A 13,664-nucleotide genomic window follows, 5' to 3' on the forward strand; every position below is an offset into this window, starting at 1 on the left:
AGAGAGAGAACTTTTGCAGCTACCTGAGAGGTTGGGATGGGGTGGTCGTCGCTCTGCCTCTTCTTGTTCTCGCGGGTAAAGAAGTAAGAGTACATGCCCATGCCGATGATGGCTATAAGTATTCCTAAGACGTTTCTATAGGTGAAGGGGTCGTGCAGAAGCGTGTAGCCAAAGGCGAGGATCAGACACGTCTTGAGGTGACCCAGCACCTGGTACGTCACGGGGGATGTCTTCCCTATCACCAGGAATGTGCTGAAGTTCACTGACACGGCGATCAAGCAGGAGACGACGATGAAAACCTGCATATATTTACAAAATTTCCTCTTTTAATTCGTGGATAAAAAAGGAACAGGGAAAGACTAATTAGCCTGGTTATGCTGAGCCCACTTTACATAGGTTGAGTCACCCATGCTCTTCACCTCTCACCCTTGTTCGTGCTGTTGTATTCTCCGCATGATTCATGCACATAGGGATGGCAGTGGACAGAGGCAGAGGTGGGGGACAAGGTCTCTGCCCCCGTCCCGCCTCAAAATACTACCCTTTTGATGTCCAAACAGGACAGGGCAAGACTGGGTAGAAAAAGTGTAAGCCCAGCCTCGTTCTTTATACTCAATCTAAATGGTTCCCCATATTGTAGAACAGAACCGATCTCCGAAGCCATTTTATTTTTGAACTTGCGGCGTACCAAACCGATTATGTACCCAAACCTATTTTATAATTAATAGTACGAGGAAATAACTAGAATAATTGGTAAACACCATGTTATATAATCAATTAAATATTTAAAGACTAAGAATTAATATGCATTTTTTATAGTAATCAAAACTTTAATTCATTTTTTTATAAATACTTCCTATTGCCCTTCGGCCTTGGAAATTGTTGGGTTGAAGTGATGTCCAATTCTAAAGAATAATACTCAAGAACTCCTTGAAGTTGATACATTTTGAATATGATATATCATTAATGTCTTTTTATTTCAACTTAAAATGATTGGTTGGTATATAAATATTTATTTTATATTTAAAATTTGGCATTATTTAGAATAGTTAATAAACTTTTTATATGTTAGCATATAATCTTCTTAATGAATAGCTGATTCATTATTTTTTTTATTGGTGGGTAACTAGGTAGAATATCAATCATATCAAGACCCGAGCTGAAACCCGAACCCGTTAACCCATATGGGTCAACTTTTTTCAGTCATACCCAGATCTGAACCCGACCTATTCAAAATGAGTGTATTAAAGACCTGACTTGTTTATACCCAATCTCGTTAACCCATATGGGTCCACAATTCTAAGCTGTACCCGAAGCATAACCTGAACCCAAATTATATTGGGTCGGGTTTGGGTCTTACTTTTAGACCTGATTCAGAATCAGATCTGATAAGAACCGAACCACCTGACCCGGTTACACTACACCCTATCTATGACTAGGCATATTTCTATGATGATGGTAGCTAAGAGAGTACCATGACTACGGCAGAATACTTGTACGCAAATACGTTCTTCTTTGTGAGGCATTGATCGACAAAGGGACCGGCAACAAGAAGGATAGAGGCTTGAAATGGAGCCGACTGGTACAACAATTGGGTTGAGGAAACGTTGAGCCTTTTCTGTATGGTGTTAGTCATCTGCAACACAAAAATGGGTTTTAAAAGCATTACAAACAAGCGAATGCACCATTATTGAGAGAGAGAGAGAGAGGTATTACAATTTGAGCCACGCATGTGGTCACAATGGCAAGAAGAGATAGAATGGAACCAAGAAGGTTGAGCTTGAGATCAGTAACGGATGCTATACCAACTCCGACCAAAAGAAGTAAAAGAGAGGCCTTTATCTTCTGGCTGCAAGATTAGAAATTTAGTAACTATTCGTGCAATATCATCAACCACCTCATTGTTTTGAAAACGAGTGTTCATCCCATTATATCATTTGAAAAAAAAAAAAAAAAGTGTTCCCATCTTTCAACCGTAAAAAACAAAGTAGCTGAATTTTGAAGACTATTAATTTCCAAAATCTGGGAAAGAATAGCCAACAAATGGCGATTGGTGAAAATTTCCAGAAACAAACTACGCTTTTGACTACCCAATCCAATATTACGAGAAATGGGACGCATACCTAAATTGCTTTTTTAGGTAGACGGTTTCCAGCAGCACTGTGAACGGGATAATAGCCAATTTTGTCATCTGCAATCAGCCAGAATAAATTCATCATTTTTTCAAAAAAGTGCCTAAACTAACCAATGACGATGATAATTATTTTTGTACTTGTATCCTTTCTTGTTGGCAATATGATATCCATAAGGATCATGACCTTGCAATTTAAAAATTACTAAATGAAAAAGGGAAAGCTACTCCAACTCTCTTTATTCTCTTTTTGTTTTTTTGGTGCGGCAGATGAGCATTGATTATATGATTGTCCTACAGAAATTTAATTGAGTGCACACTAAAGTTCGTTGCGGATGATTAGCAGGGCTTTCTGGTTTGCTCAGTAAATGAGGTAGATTTGGGTGGTCTTTTGGACGAATATAGGCTTGAAATATAGAATTGTGCACATATAAAATGATGTTAACCCTAAGAGAATACTGGGAGTCCTTTTAATTCAGTGTGGTAGTTAGGTACCAAGGGTGCCTCCAAATGTAGCGTAGAATGCCCGTCAAGAATATGGGTTTTCTAAGCGGATACCAGAGGGACTATCCACTAAAGCTCAAGTAGGCAAGCTGCCCATGTCTCAGGTAGGTAGTTGCTAATTTGTGCAGGATTTGATTGAAGTTACTGTTAAAACCAAAACTATTTAGCGTATTTTGTAAGTTTTGTAACACCTTTTGCACAAATTTCAGAAAGTTCCTCTACTAATCCAACATAATGTTGCCAAGAGTGTGACTGAGACACAGAATCTGTTCTCGTCTTAAAGTCTTGGCAAGGATCATATTGTGGGGTTGAAGGGGTACTTTTCCTCAATGGAGAGTATTTATCATAGCTAAACATAAAAAAGACCAAGCAGGAGAAATTAATATCATATTGGAGGGCAATTAATTTATAGACGTAAAAGAGCGGTGCGTGCAATTCTTAGAAACCGCAATGAATGATAAGTAACAACATCTAATAACCTAAGTATGTATCTTGATTATATAGCCTACATATGTATCGAGTGACCACAATAAATGATATATAATAGTATCTAATAACCTGCATATGTATTGAGTTAGGGATTAATGCTGATCAAGTATTTTTCGGTTATCTCACTCATAGTTGCCAGGGTACGGGTACTCCAGGCCCTCAAAAGTTTCGGTATGTTTTTTATCTAAATTTTGGTATGGGTTTCTAATAGACGTTGATACAAGATTTTGGTATGTGGTTTCGTTGATGATGGTACAAGTTTCTAAAAATTACTTATAAGAATAATACCATCATATATATTATGGCAAAAGTAATACTAAGAAAAGAAAAAGCATTAAAAACCAAAATATCACCTAATTTCATTATATACAACTTATAGCAATGAGCCAATGTCTCAAGCAACATGCAAAAGCAAAATATTGAATGCAATATATTTTAAGACAATAACTAAATAAAGAAAATACATAGAACAATATCGAGCTAATGATGTAAGGATTGCATCTTTCAAGAATTTATGAGAAGTATATGCAAGTATGCACATGTCTTCTCAAATATCAATTATGAAATTGATATAAAAGGTACAAAAATCATATTTAAATTAAAAAAAAAAATAACCTCCCGTGGCAGTTTCAATCGAAGTGGTTTCAATGGAAGTAAGCTAGATCCACACATATAAAAAAATTAAAGTGGTTCTTGTTTCACTTATATAAGTAACTAGTTTCCTATATTCTTAGAGATGAGTTTCATATGCGTTTATGGATGAAACCAAGTTTAGTACTGATTTCACTTATATAAGAAACTGGTTTCCTATATTCTTAGTCACGAGTATCATATGCATTTAGAAACTAGTTTCTTGGTGTTTCTAAATCTGGTTTCAATATTTTTGAAAGCAGTTTCGTAGCATTTTGCCGTATGGTCAGTTTCAATGTTCTAAAACTGATATGCGCCTGAAACAGACACGGAGGGCAAAATATGGTTTCTATGCAACTATGATCTCACTCACACTTTTACCATTCTTTCACCATTGAAGATTAGGATCAGATGAATCTTATCTTTTCTTTAACAAAAATAAGTAAATTATTCAAAGATATGCTAAATTTTATTAATTAATACGTTATAATGTATTTTACCATTTTATTGTCATAGCATTTCTCCGTCCCCGTTTCATGATAAAGAGGGAGAGAGAAGTAAAGATTAAAAAAAGATGATTCCAGATAAGGGAGATGCTAATTTTTATTGATTACGAAACTACCATGGCAATTATTGTTTTATGTATAGCTCATCCAAATGGAAGGACAAAATTTATAGTATATATAGAAGCAGCTGATCGATTGGCGATCAACTCTTTTTTCTGTTTGGCTATTTGTCACTTATTTTAATTCTATCACTTCCCGTTTTAGACGTGAATGAACAAAGCTAGAATGCTAGATTAGCGAGAGATATGAAGATTAGAATGCGGTGATTTTAGCGTCAAGTTAAAAACATGGTAATTATTATTAATTGAAAACCATAATGGCAAGTATTGTTTTATTGCTATAGTAATTCCACGTTACTTACTTGGAAAATTTGCTTTGAAGGATTTTGTACCGTAATCCCTTTTCCCCATTATGTAAAGTGTTGTATTTAAGAAAGCGGATGAAGTATAATGGAAGCACAAACCTCCTGATTGGTCTTCTCCATAGGAGTATGCTAGCACCAACTTATTTCATGGCGAGGGAAATGGGAGGGGACCTCAACCCCAAGCATGCTTAACAGAAAAAAATAAATAAATACAAAACACAAGTTGCAGGAGAGTGGAAACCTCAAACCGAATGACTCCCTTTTTGGTAAAGACACTGGTTTATATATATATATATATATATATATATATATACCATTCTAGTCAAATTTTTCCAAAAAATTAATCTGTAACATGAGAGAGAGAGAGAGTTGCGATTTGACCTGGTAAAAGCCGACTGAATTGAAACCAAGGCTAAGGTTGAGAAGGCCAATGGAGACCCCATTGAGCAACCCGAACAGCGTAACCGTCTTCATCTCCACCGACTTCGTCTCGAAAACACGGAAGCGTTGCGCCACGTAGAGTGTGCCGAATGTAACCACCAAATGCCAGCTCGTCAATGTCGTTGCTGCAAGACACAGCAGCAGCAAAGAAGGCGCTCTACATGTTATTATTACATAAAATCAAAGAGAGAGAGAGAGAGAGAGAGAGAGAGAGAGAGAGAGAGAGAGAGAGAGACCAAATGGGAACCCGAGGGTGCTGATGAGGGCCTTGTTGCATATAACGATGGCCACCGAGGACGCGACGGAGAGAGCCAGTGCACCGATGACGCCCAACTGGAAACCAGCGCCCTCCATCGCCTCCTCAAATCTTTCGACCTGCAGCTGAAAAACAAAAAGAATATTTGTGTTTGGATTAGCTGGACTGCGAGTTTTGGAATGGAAATTCCAGAACATGGCTCACATTAGCAAGTGCTCGAATTGACTCGATTTTATAGTGAATTTTGTTTCCGCAAATCTCCAACGAAGAATTCAAATTGCAGGTTTTGCGTTCAAGCTAATTAGACCGGAGTTTGAAGTCATGGGCCTTATAACAGAAGACCTCGACCCATTTACCCATCCAAGTTGGAAGATTAGGAACTCTGACTTCAGATGAATTTTATGTTGAACTAAATTCCCACCACGACGGTCCCATTTTAATCCAACAAGAATCCTATGCCGCTACGAATAGTTTTTCATTTTTCAAAAGGACAATTCAGTCATTTCCGCTCACCTTTGCGCAACGTCATCGGGAAGGATTCTACTCGTCGGTCTCCGGGCCACCATGCATACCAGCGGGGACACGAGCACCGAGTCGGTCTGGGATTTTATCGTTGAGACTCGGGCATTTTCGAACCGTGATTCGACTCGGACAAATTGACAAACGAAAACTGCCAAATTTGCCTGTCTCATCCGAGTCGTCTCAAGTTTCGACTCGATTGGACAGCCGAATAGCACCGCAGAGCCTCCCCGAGAGGCCAGAGTTGAACTCTGAGACGAAAAGGATACACGGATCGATTCGTCACTAAGACTTGGCTGAGACACCTCTGACTCGGGCGAGTTTGACAAACACAAATAACCGATTCCGGTATCCCTCGCTGAGCCATCCGGCTTAGCAGAACAACGATTCAAGAACCGATTTGATTCAGTAGTCCAGCCCAGCAGCCGGGAAACGCCTTTCAGAAACTCCCAAGGAAAAGAGGGAGCCTCCTTGACACGTTCATTATGCAATGGAACAGAGGTTCACACGAGACTACGACGAGCACGTCAGGGCCGCCGGTGGTCGGAATGCGACGCACTTGCCGGAAACCACGAGTAGCGACCATTAAAGCGCCGAAGCTTACCGTTCCAAATGACAGAACTAAGAGAGAGGGAAATGCAGAGGAACATAAAACGATCGCTGGAAGAGAGAAAATACTGACCTTACGATCCCGGTTCTTTGTCTTGCGATATGCACACGTGTCACGTTCTTACGTTCAAGTCGAGTTTTTCCGACAACTCTCCGGAGAATACGCCGGTCTGAGAGGAGGGCGTCGTCGCGGAGAACGACCGACTGTCCGTCCGGCGAGCGTCGAGACTTGACTCAACTGGCGAAGCTCTGCTTCTGCGCGCTTTTTATTTGTGCGCACGCGCCTAACGTCGTTAAGTCCGCTGTCAGGCGGGTGACGGGGCTGATGCCACCTCCCACACCTCTACGTTAACCCTTCTTCAATTACGATAATACCCTCTTGATTCAATTCAATTACGAGAATTCGTCATAAATTACCAAAAAATACCCCCCGATCCCAAAGGGAAGGGAAGCAGATCAGGTCATGCTGAACATGAGCGTTTTTGCTCATGCTGACATCGTGGCCGTCTGTTTGCATTTTGGATGAATGCCACGTGGTTTTATTGACTTTTGAACTTTTTAAAATGCTAATCGGATGGCCACGATGTGGGCATGAGCAAAAACGCTCATGTTCAGCATGACCTGGTCTGCTTCCCAAGGAAAGATGCTTTAGATTGTGGAGCGGCGACTGCCGTCCATCTCTTCGATGTACGGAGCCTAACGTGGTGAATTTTTATGATGAGTGCGTGGGTCGGTCATTACAGATTAAGTAACCAATTCTTTTATTATATATTTTTGTTATGAGAAAGGAAAACCCTCACCAAGAAAAAATCTTATGGTAAAAAAATGTTTGCCCATCAATAGTTAGTTTTGATATGATAACTTTTTCTAAATAAAAAAGTTTAGCTTGTTTGTGTAGCATGATAACAATAAAGTAAAATTTTTTTTCGTGGTCATCGTCTACACGCTTCTCTCGACTTCTCCACCAATGGCAACCTACGCCTCTTGAGCAGCCCCCAACACGGACGGTCATTTGGGATTCTTGGGCAGAGGCCTTAATGAAAAATTTTCTTTTGAGGATTTTTACCTAAAAAAAAAAAACAATACATTTTAGAAAAAACTTTTTTGTTTGAATTTATTTTTCTCTCATTTAAACCGGTTGAAAAAAACATACTTTTTTCTTTCCTACTTTCACTTTTCTTACAATTTTCTCACTTTCAAACATGTCCATAATGGGCTGGCCTCCATGAAAGGTTGAGGACCCAACCTGCCCCCCAACTATGATAAAGCAACGGCAGCCCCCATGCGCCAGCTAGATTTGATGCTAAGACTTCAGCTTGACACAGCACCCCCCTGACCACAAGGGTAACCACCGTGCTGGTGTAACCAACTCTCCTATTGAAGGGCAGAAAGTATGTGCAAAGATTTGGTGGGTTCAGTAACGTCCATCTGGAAGATGTATAGATCCCAACAGCATAAAAGGGATCCTGTTTTTTTTGTCAGGTTTTGTGTTTCTGAACAACCCCCACTAGGAGTCCCAAAGGAAGAATAAAATAACATAAGATAATGAATGCCATGTTCATCCATTTATTGAAAGATTGGTTTTTGATAGTCATGCATACTCCTGTGTCTTTGACCACTTCTCTTACTTGTACTTGATTTGATGATGTTTGATTAATGAAATGTTTCTCTTTCTCCTCATGTTGATTAATATGCTGGATAAATCAGCTTATAATGCAAGATGGCCATAAGCTTGGCTGAATTAATCCAGAAGCAGCAGTGTAAATAGTCTACCATGGGAAGTAGAAGTATAGGAGGGTGAAGTCCAGTGTGTTGTGGGATGGAAAGAGTCTCTCTTTCTTTTACGATTTTTTTGAGCATTTGATAATTTGATTAAGGGTGTTTCGGTAATTAGGAAAATGTGGTTTGGTTTTCATGGTGGTTAATGAAGTTTAGGTAAGCTGTTTAGCTTGTTCAGCTTAATTTTGGCTCCTTAAGAAAAGTGAGACTTTGGATCCAAGTCAGGTTGGTGGGTTGAAAAGATCCCTTTTCATGGAATTTCTGGTAAAGCAAGCAACCAGCAACTCATTGGAGTCCATGGTGTTTGGTGAAACTTTTCATTCATTTCTCTCTCTCTGAAAATGGGTGGTTAGATTTGCTACAAATTAACCTGCTGCTCTCTGGCAGTATACATTAAGGTGGTTAGAATGGTAAGATTCATTTAAACTTCCAATAGTATTACAGTTTTCTTACTTTTTTTTTCCTTTTCTTTTTACCGCTTCTATCGTTTACGAGATACAAAAAAAAAAAAAAAACTTTGTTCTTCTCTAAACTAAGCAGGTTTCTTTTGTGCCAGAGCCCAATGCTTGAATTAACTTTCTTATTGAGCTATGAACATAGCCATTTCGGACCAAATGACTTTGAACAGTCAATGATTGAATTAACTTTATTATTGAGCTATGATGAATCCTAGCTAACTTTTTTTTTTTTTTTTGTTGGATAATCCAATTTAAACCCCCCATCACGGACAGCATATTTTGGCTGGTCACTGGTTGGTAAAACCCTTAAGGTCCCCTGCCCACCATGGAGTACACCTAGCCTTGACCTTGTGGCGATGTATGCCATCAGTGGGTTTTGAACTTGTGACATCGGTCAATTCGGTGACATTTTACACAGCACCCTTAGCAGATGAGAGCCCTTGTGGGCTATGATAGAAACTCGGACTCTTGAGCGGCTTAGTTTGACTTTGACAAAACACTGTTTGGAAGAAGGCAGTTGGAGGCCCTTTGAGAGGAGGAGGGGTATCCGGGAGAAGAAGTTTTTTGCTCAGAATAACCTTAATTTAGTTTTTCCCCTAAAGACCGTCGTTCTCTCAGGCAGCAGGTTTGGGTTACAAGTTTCCATCGTTAAAAAAGAAAAAGAGTAAGTCCATTCCTCAAAACGGGCCGGTAGAAGCTCGAGTAATTACAACTGGGGCTGGGGGTGTCAACGGATTGGGTTTGGTTCAGACCCAGATGGAACAAGACTTAGGTCAATTTTTTTGGGTATGGTATATTCGGTCCAGACCCAGGTCTAATCAGGTCCACCATAAGAATTAAAAACTATATCCAGACCCGATAAGAACTACTTGAATCAAACCGGGTAAAACAATATTTTTCAGCATTTTTACATTGAAAATTGTGGGTCTTAATCAAAACTCTGGCCGGGTCTGGTATAAAATTTCATAAACTATACCCAGGTCTGGACACGGGTCATCTTATTTATCACCATTCCTGGACCCTATAGGGTTTGGTTCAGGTCGGGTCTGGGTAAACCCGACCCGTTGACACTCCTAATTACAGCAACGATCCATACTTGGACTTGGCTTGGCTTATAGGCACTCATACCCAAGTAGCACTTATTGGAAATTATAGTGCACCAAGATATTAAAATAATCTATAAAAACTAAAAAATTTGAAAGTTTGATTTACAAATTAAATCTCATGTATTTTTTTTAGCATATTCCATTTTTTTTAGAGTAACAAGGAAAATTTTATTTATCAGCAATCAGTAATCAGCACATATATCTTTGATATGAGGATGAGGTATCCTCATAAAAAGGAGACGAGATCAGTGCACACATACACCTTATAAACAAGAACTGCAGCAGTGAATGGTCCCTTTGAACAGAGGGTGATTTTTAGGAGTTATTATCCATTATTCCAACTTTGAATCGGGCCACATTCACCACATCGCCTTCGATGAGATGACAAATCTTAATTGGAGTTGAGGCTTTGTTCCTGAATACCCGATTATTTCTATCTTCCCAGACACGCCACCATGCCTAACATTTCCACCATTTCCAGATTACACGCCATTTCTTCGATTTTGAGACTTCTTTTGGTCCAACTAACAGTATTCTGAAATATGTTTTTTTTTTTTTTTGAAAGGCAAGCTGGGGTTAGGCAGACCCCTACCAGTTATACAACTATACCATTGGGCTTTGAACCTGCAACGTCTCAACACAAGGTGACGTGCACTAGTTGCTCCTACCAGACAAGAAGAGCTCCCGTTGGTCTGAAACCTGGTTGAAAACCTCTTGCAAAAAAAATGCAGTACCAAAAAAGATGAGTGGCCGGTTCTAGGTCACAGCAGCACGTTGGGCATCTATTATCAAGTTGGTTGCCAATTTTTCAGAAGTCGGTCTTTTATTTGCCAACAATATCCATGCAAAAAACCCCGTCAGCACATTGGGCATCTATTAGCAAGTTGTGGAGATTGCCCCTTCGACCACAGTGCATGTGAAGGGAGCCAATCCATGCTTTGTTCAAGGTATGCAAGATAACATGATGATGTTGTAATTGAATCTCATGTATTAAGGGCATGATGCGACATACTTGATATTGATATTTCTATATATACAAGTATCTCTCGTGAAATTGATTGACTTGTAAATATTTAATCTATGTATTGAAGTTTGACAACAAGCTAGCATCTCGAATGATAAAGCAATTAACTAAGTTAAAATTACATCCAAGAACGTATTCTACAGAAAAGATAACACATTTTCTTTTGATGGGATCCAACACTTGGATGGTTTGTTTAAAAATTATCACAATATCGATCACTCAATGATTAATTAATTGGATTATTGGATCATTGAAGTTGTTGTGTCATCGGCCTGGGGTTTTACCCTTGTAACTGTATTCATTCTTTAAGGAGCAGTAAGGGCCAATGAGGCATGGGAATCTCAATGGAATTTGGACAAATGGAAGACTGAGCATTTATGTCCACTTGGACCATTGGAGTTTTTTTTTTTTTGGATGATCCAAAGGAAACCCCCTATCACCAACTTCCCATTGGCTAGCTTCCAGTTGGTAAAAAACCCTTTGAGGTTCTTCCTGCCCATTGGTGTGTACATCCAGTTTTGGAAAGGGATGGCACCTATGGGTTTTGAACTTGTGATGTCCCGTCAACTTGGTGACATAAAGCATGTTTTTTTCTATCTATCCCAAATGAGAAACATTTTCTTATTTCTTCTTTCAAATGAGAATCACAAATTTGTGAGATCAAATTATCAGAATTTAGAATACAAGAGAGGAAGAGAGGAAGAAAAGAAAAGAAAAGAAAAGAAAAATCATTGATCAAAAAGCAATAAATCAGCCAAAAAATTTAAAGAATAATAAATGATGCTTCTTCCATGTTACAACACCTCCGAACCTTCTTTGCTTCCCGAGTTTCCTTCCATTTTCTCTTCCTTATTTCAAGCCACCCATGGTAATCAATGTTCCGATCAATGATTTCAATGGACCTGCCATTTTGATGGAACTCAGTTGACACTTGGGGAAGTACGCCAGAGGCGTCATCCCTTTTCTGTCCAGCAGAACAAAGTACAGATCCTGGAGAAGACTTATTTGAAAAAGTTTGCCCACTAGTTTTTTGACAACCATGAACCACTGGTCGCATCCCTGTCAGGGAAATAATGCCCGACACCAATGTCTTCTAAGTCCATAACATGTCTTTCATCTGTTAAATGATTGGTATCATGCACTGAAAGATTACTTTGTGCACCTCTATTCAATGGATTAAACATATCGGTTATATTCCTTTGTCGAAATCTATCTTATTTTTCTTGAACCTTTTTATGCAACCAGTCAGGGTGCATCACTCTGGGAACTGGATTAGAGACCTGCAGCGAGTACCTTCTCTAAGATAGATATTATAATTACCAACACAAAAAAAAAACAAAGACAATTTCGGGGATAAGACCACCTGCATTGCAGCAGGTATAGTGATGATCTTTTGAATAGCTGAACTAAGCCGTTGCCTTTAATAGGACCAATCAATTATAGACCTGATGCCCACATCTGATGAGATCTTGCACCATTTCCTTACATAGAATTTCATAATTTCTGATAATGAAAAAGAAATTTCAACATGAAAAAAAATTCCAGATATATTCATCAATAACATTAATGAGGATGTCTAAGATAATCATTACCAACATCGGCTTCAAATATTGCAACTGGAATAGCACGCTCACTAACTGGGGTGCCCTGTTCATAATCCCAAATATAAGAAAAGCTAGAGAAATATTTATCAGAAGCATAAACCAGATACAGTAATAGTTACATGAATATGCACCTGATTATTTTAATTTGTGAGACAAGCTTCTATCTAATAAATTTTGAGCAATTTCATTGCTCACAAAGAACTCTTAAAATGAGTCAGCAGAAACTCACTAAATAGAGTTGATCGTTCAGAAAGTAATAAACTTTTAATCAATAAGTAATTGCACAGCAAATGCTAGTCCTCAATCAAGAAAAAATCTTTTTTTTGGTGAAACAGGCCAATAACTAGGTATACAGATTCTTCCACTTGGAGTGGCAAAAATATAGTCTCAATCCTACGCCCACTCCAACTCTTGCCTCATGTGCATGACCAAAAGGGCATGTAATACCAATGACATGACAGTACACCGCCATATTTATTTAAGATCAAATCTATATAAGAGAAGAGTACACAACTAACTTACACATTGACCAGAAAAGCTGACATGGTATAAACAGCTAACTGGGAAAAAAATTGAGACAAAACAGAGAGGTCCTACAAAGGAAACAGATGCAATACCTTCCTATTAAAAGGAACTTTACCATGTAGGGCCCTGCTAAAAATAATGTTGACACAAATACAAGATCATGTTGGATCATCAGAACAAAGGTCAGTGCCCACACACAAACCATTATATGGACCAACAATTGAGAGAAAAACATCACTAGCCACAGGAACGTATGAAGTTGCCTCACATGGTACATCACTAACACATAAACCAAGCCAAGAATGCATGATGAAGTGAGGAAAACTGTAATGAACTACAAAGATGTCTACACACACAATTACAATTAATGACCACTAATGGATCGATTACACAATCATGAATCCACATAAATCACCCACTTAAGGGCACACAACAAACATAAAAAGATCTATTGATCTCAGTCACTGTTGAGACTCATGATTCTGTAAAAAGATCGTACTTTCATAAAGAAGGAATGTATCATACTTAGATCACATCAAGTTTTTAGCCAATTCTCTTGCTTCAGAAAATCATCCTGTGGAAGACAATGCCCTTGTCTAAATAGCCTTGAACAGGTTGCCTATTGAATATGAAAGTTTTATTACCTCAATCACCACCGAAGC

At 38.8% G+C, this 13,664-nt stretch overlaps 1 protein-coding gene across 1 annotated transcript in view; it reads right to left on the reverse strand.

Annotated features, from left to right (window-relative positions):
* The window catches only part of LOC149817445 (UDP-xylose transporter 1-like), a 43,461-nt gene that overhangs the window by 260 nt on the left and 29,537 nt on the right, over positions 1 to 13,664 (reverse strand). The window contains exons 2-8 of the mRNA XM_089985376.1: positions 12,470 to 12,520; positions 5,359 to 5,503; positions 5,063 to 5,247; positions 2,121 to 2,188; positions 1,714 to 1,846; positions 1,472 to 1,633; positions 24 to 299 (exon numbers count right to left, since the gene is read on the reverse strand). Of these exons, the coding sequence (XP_089841502.1) occupies positions 24 to 299; positions 1,472 to 1,633; positions 1,714 to 1,846; positions 2,121 to 2,188; positions 5,063 to 5,247; positions 5,359 to 5,503; positions 12,470 to 12,520 (1,020 nt within the window). The remainder of the gene's footprint in view (positions 1 to 23; positions 300 to 1,471; positions 1,634 to 1,713; positions 1,847 to 2,120; positions 2,189 to 5,062; positions 5,248 to 5,358; positions 5,504 to 12,469; positions 12,521 to 13,664) is intronic.

Source organism: Nuphar pumila, chromosome 13, assembly GCF_984573655.1.
Source record: "Nuphar pumila chromosome 13, dmNupPumi1.hap1.1, whole genome shotgun sequence".
NCBI lineage: Eukaryota > Viridiplantae > Streptophyta > Magnoliopsida > Nymphaeales > Nymphaeaceae > Nuphar > Nuphar pumila.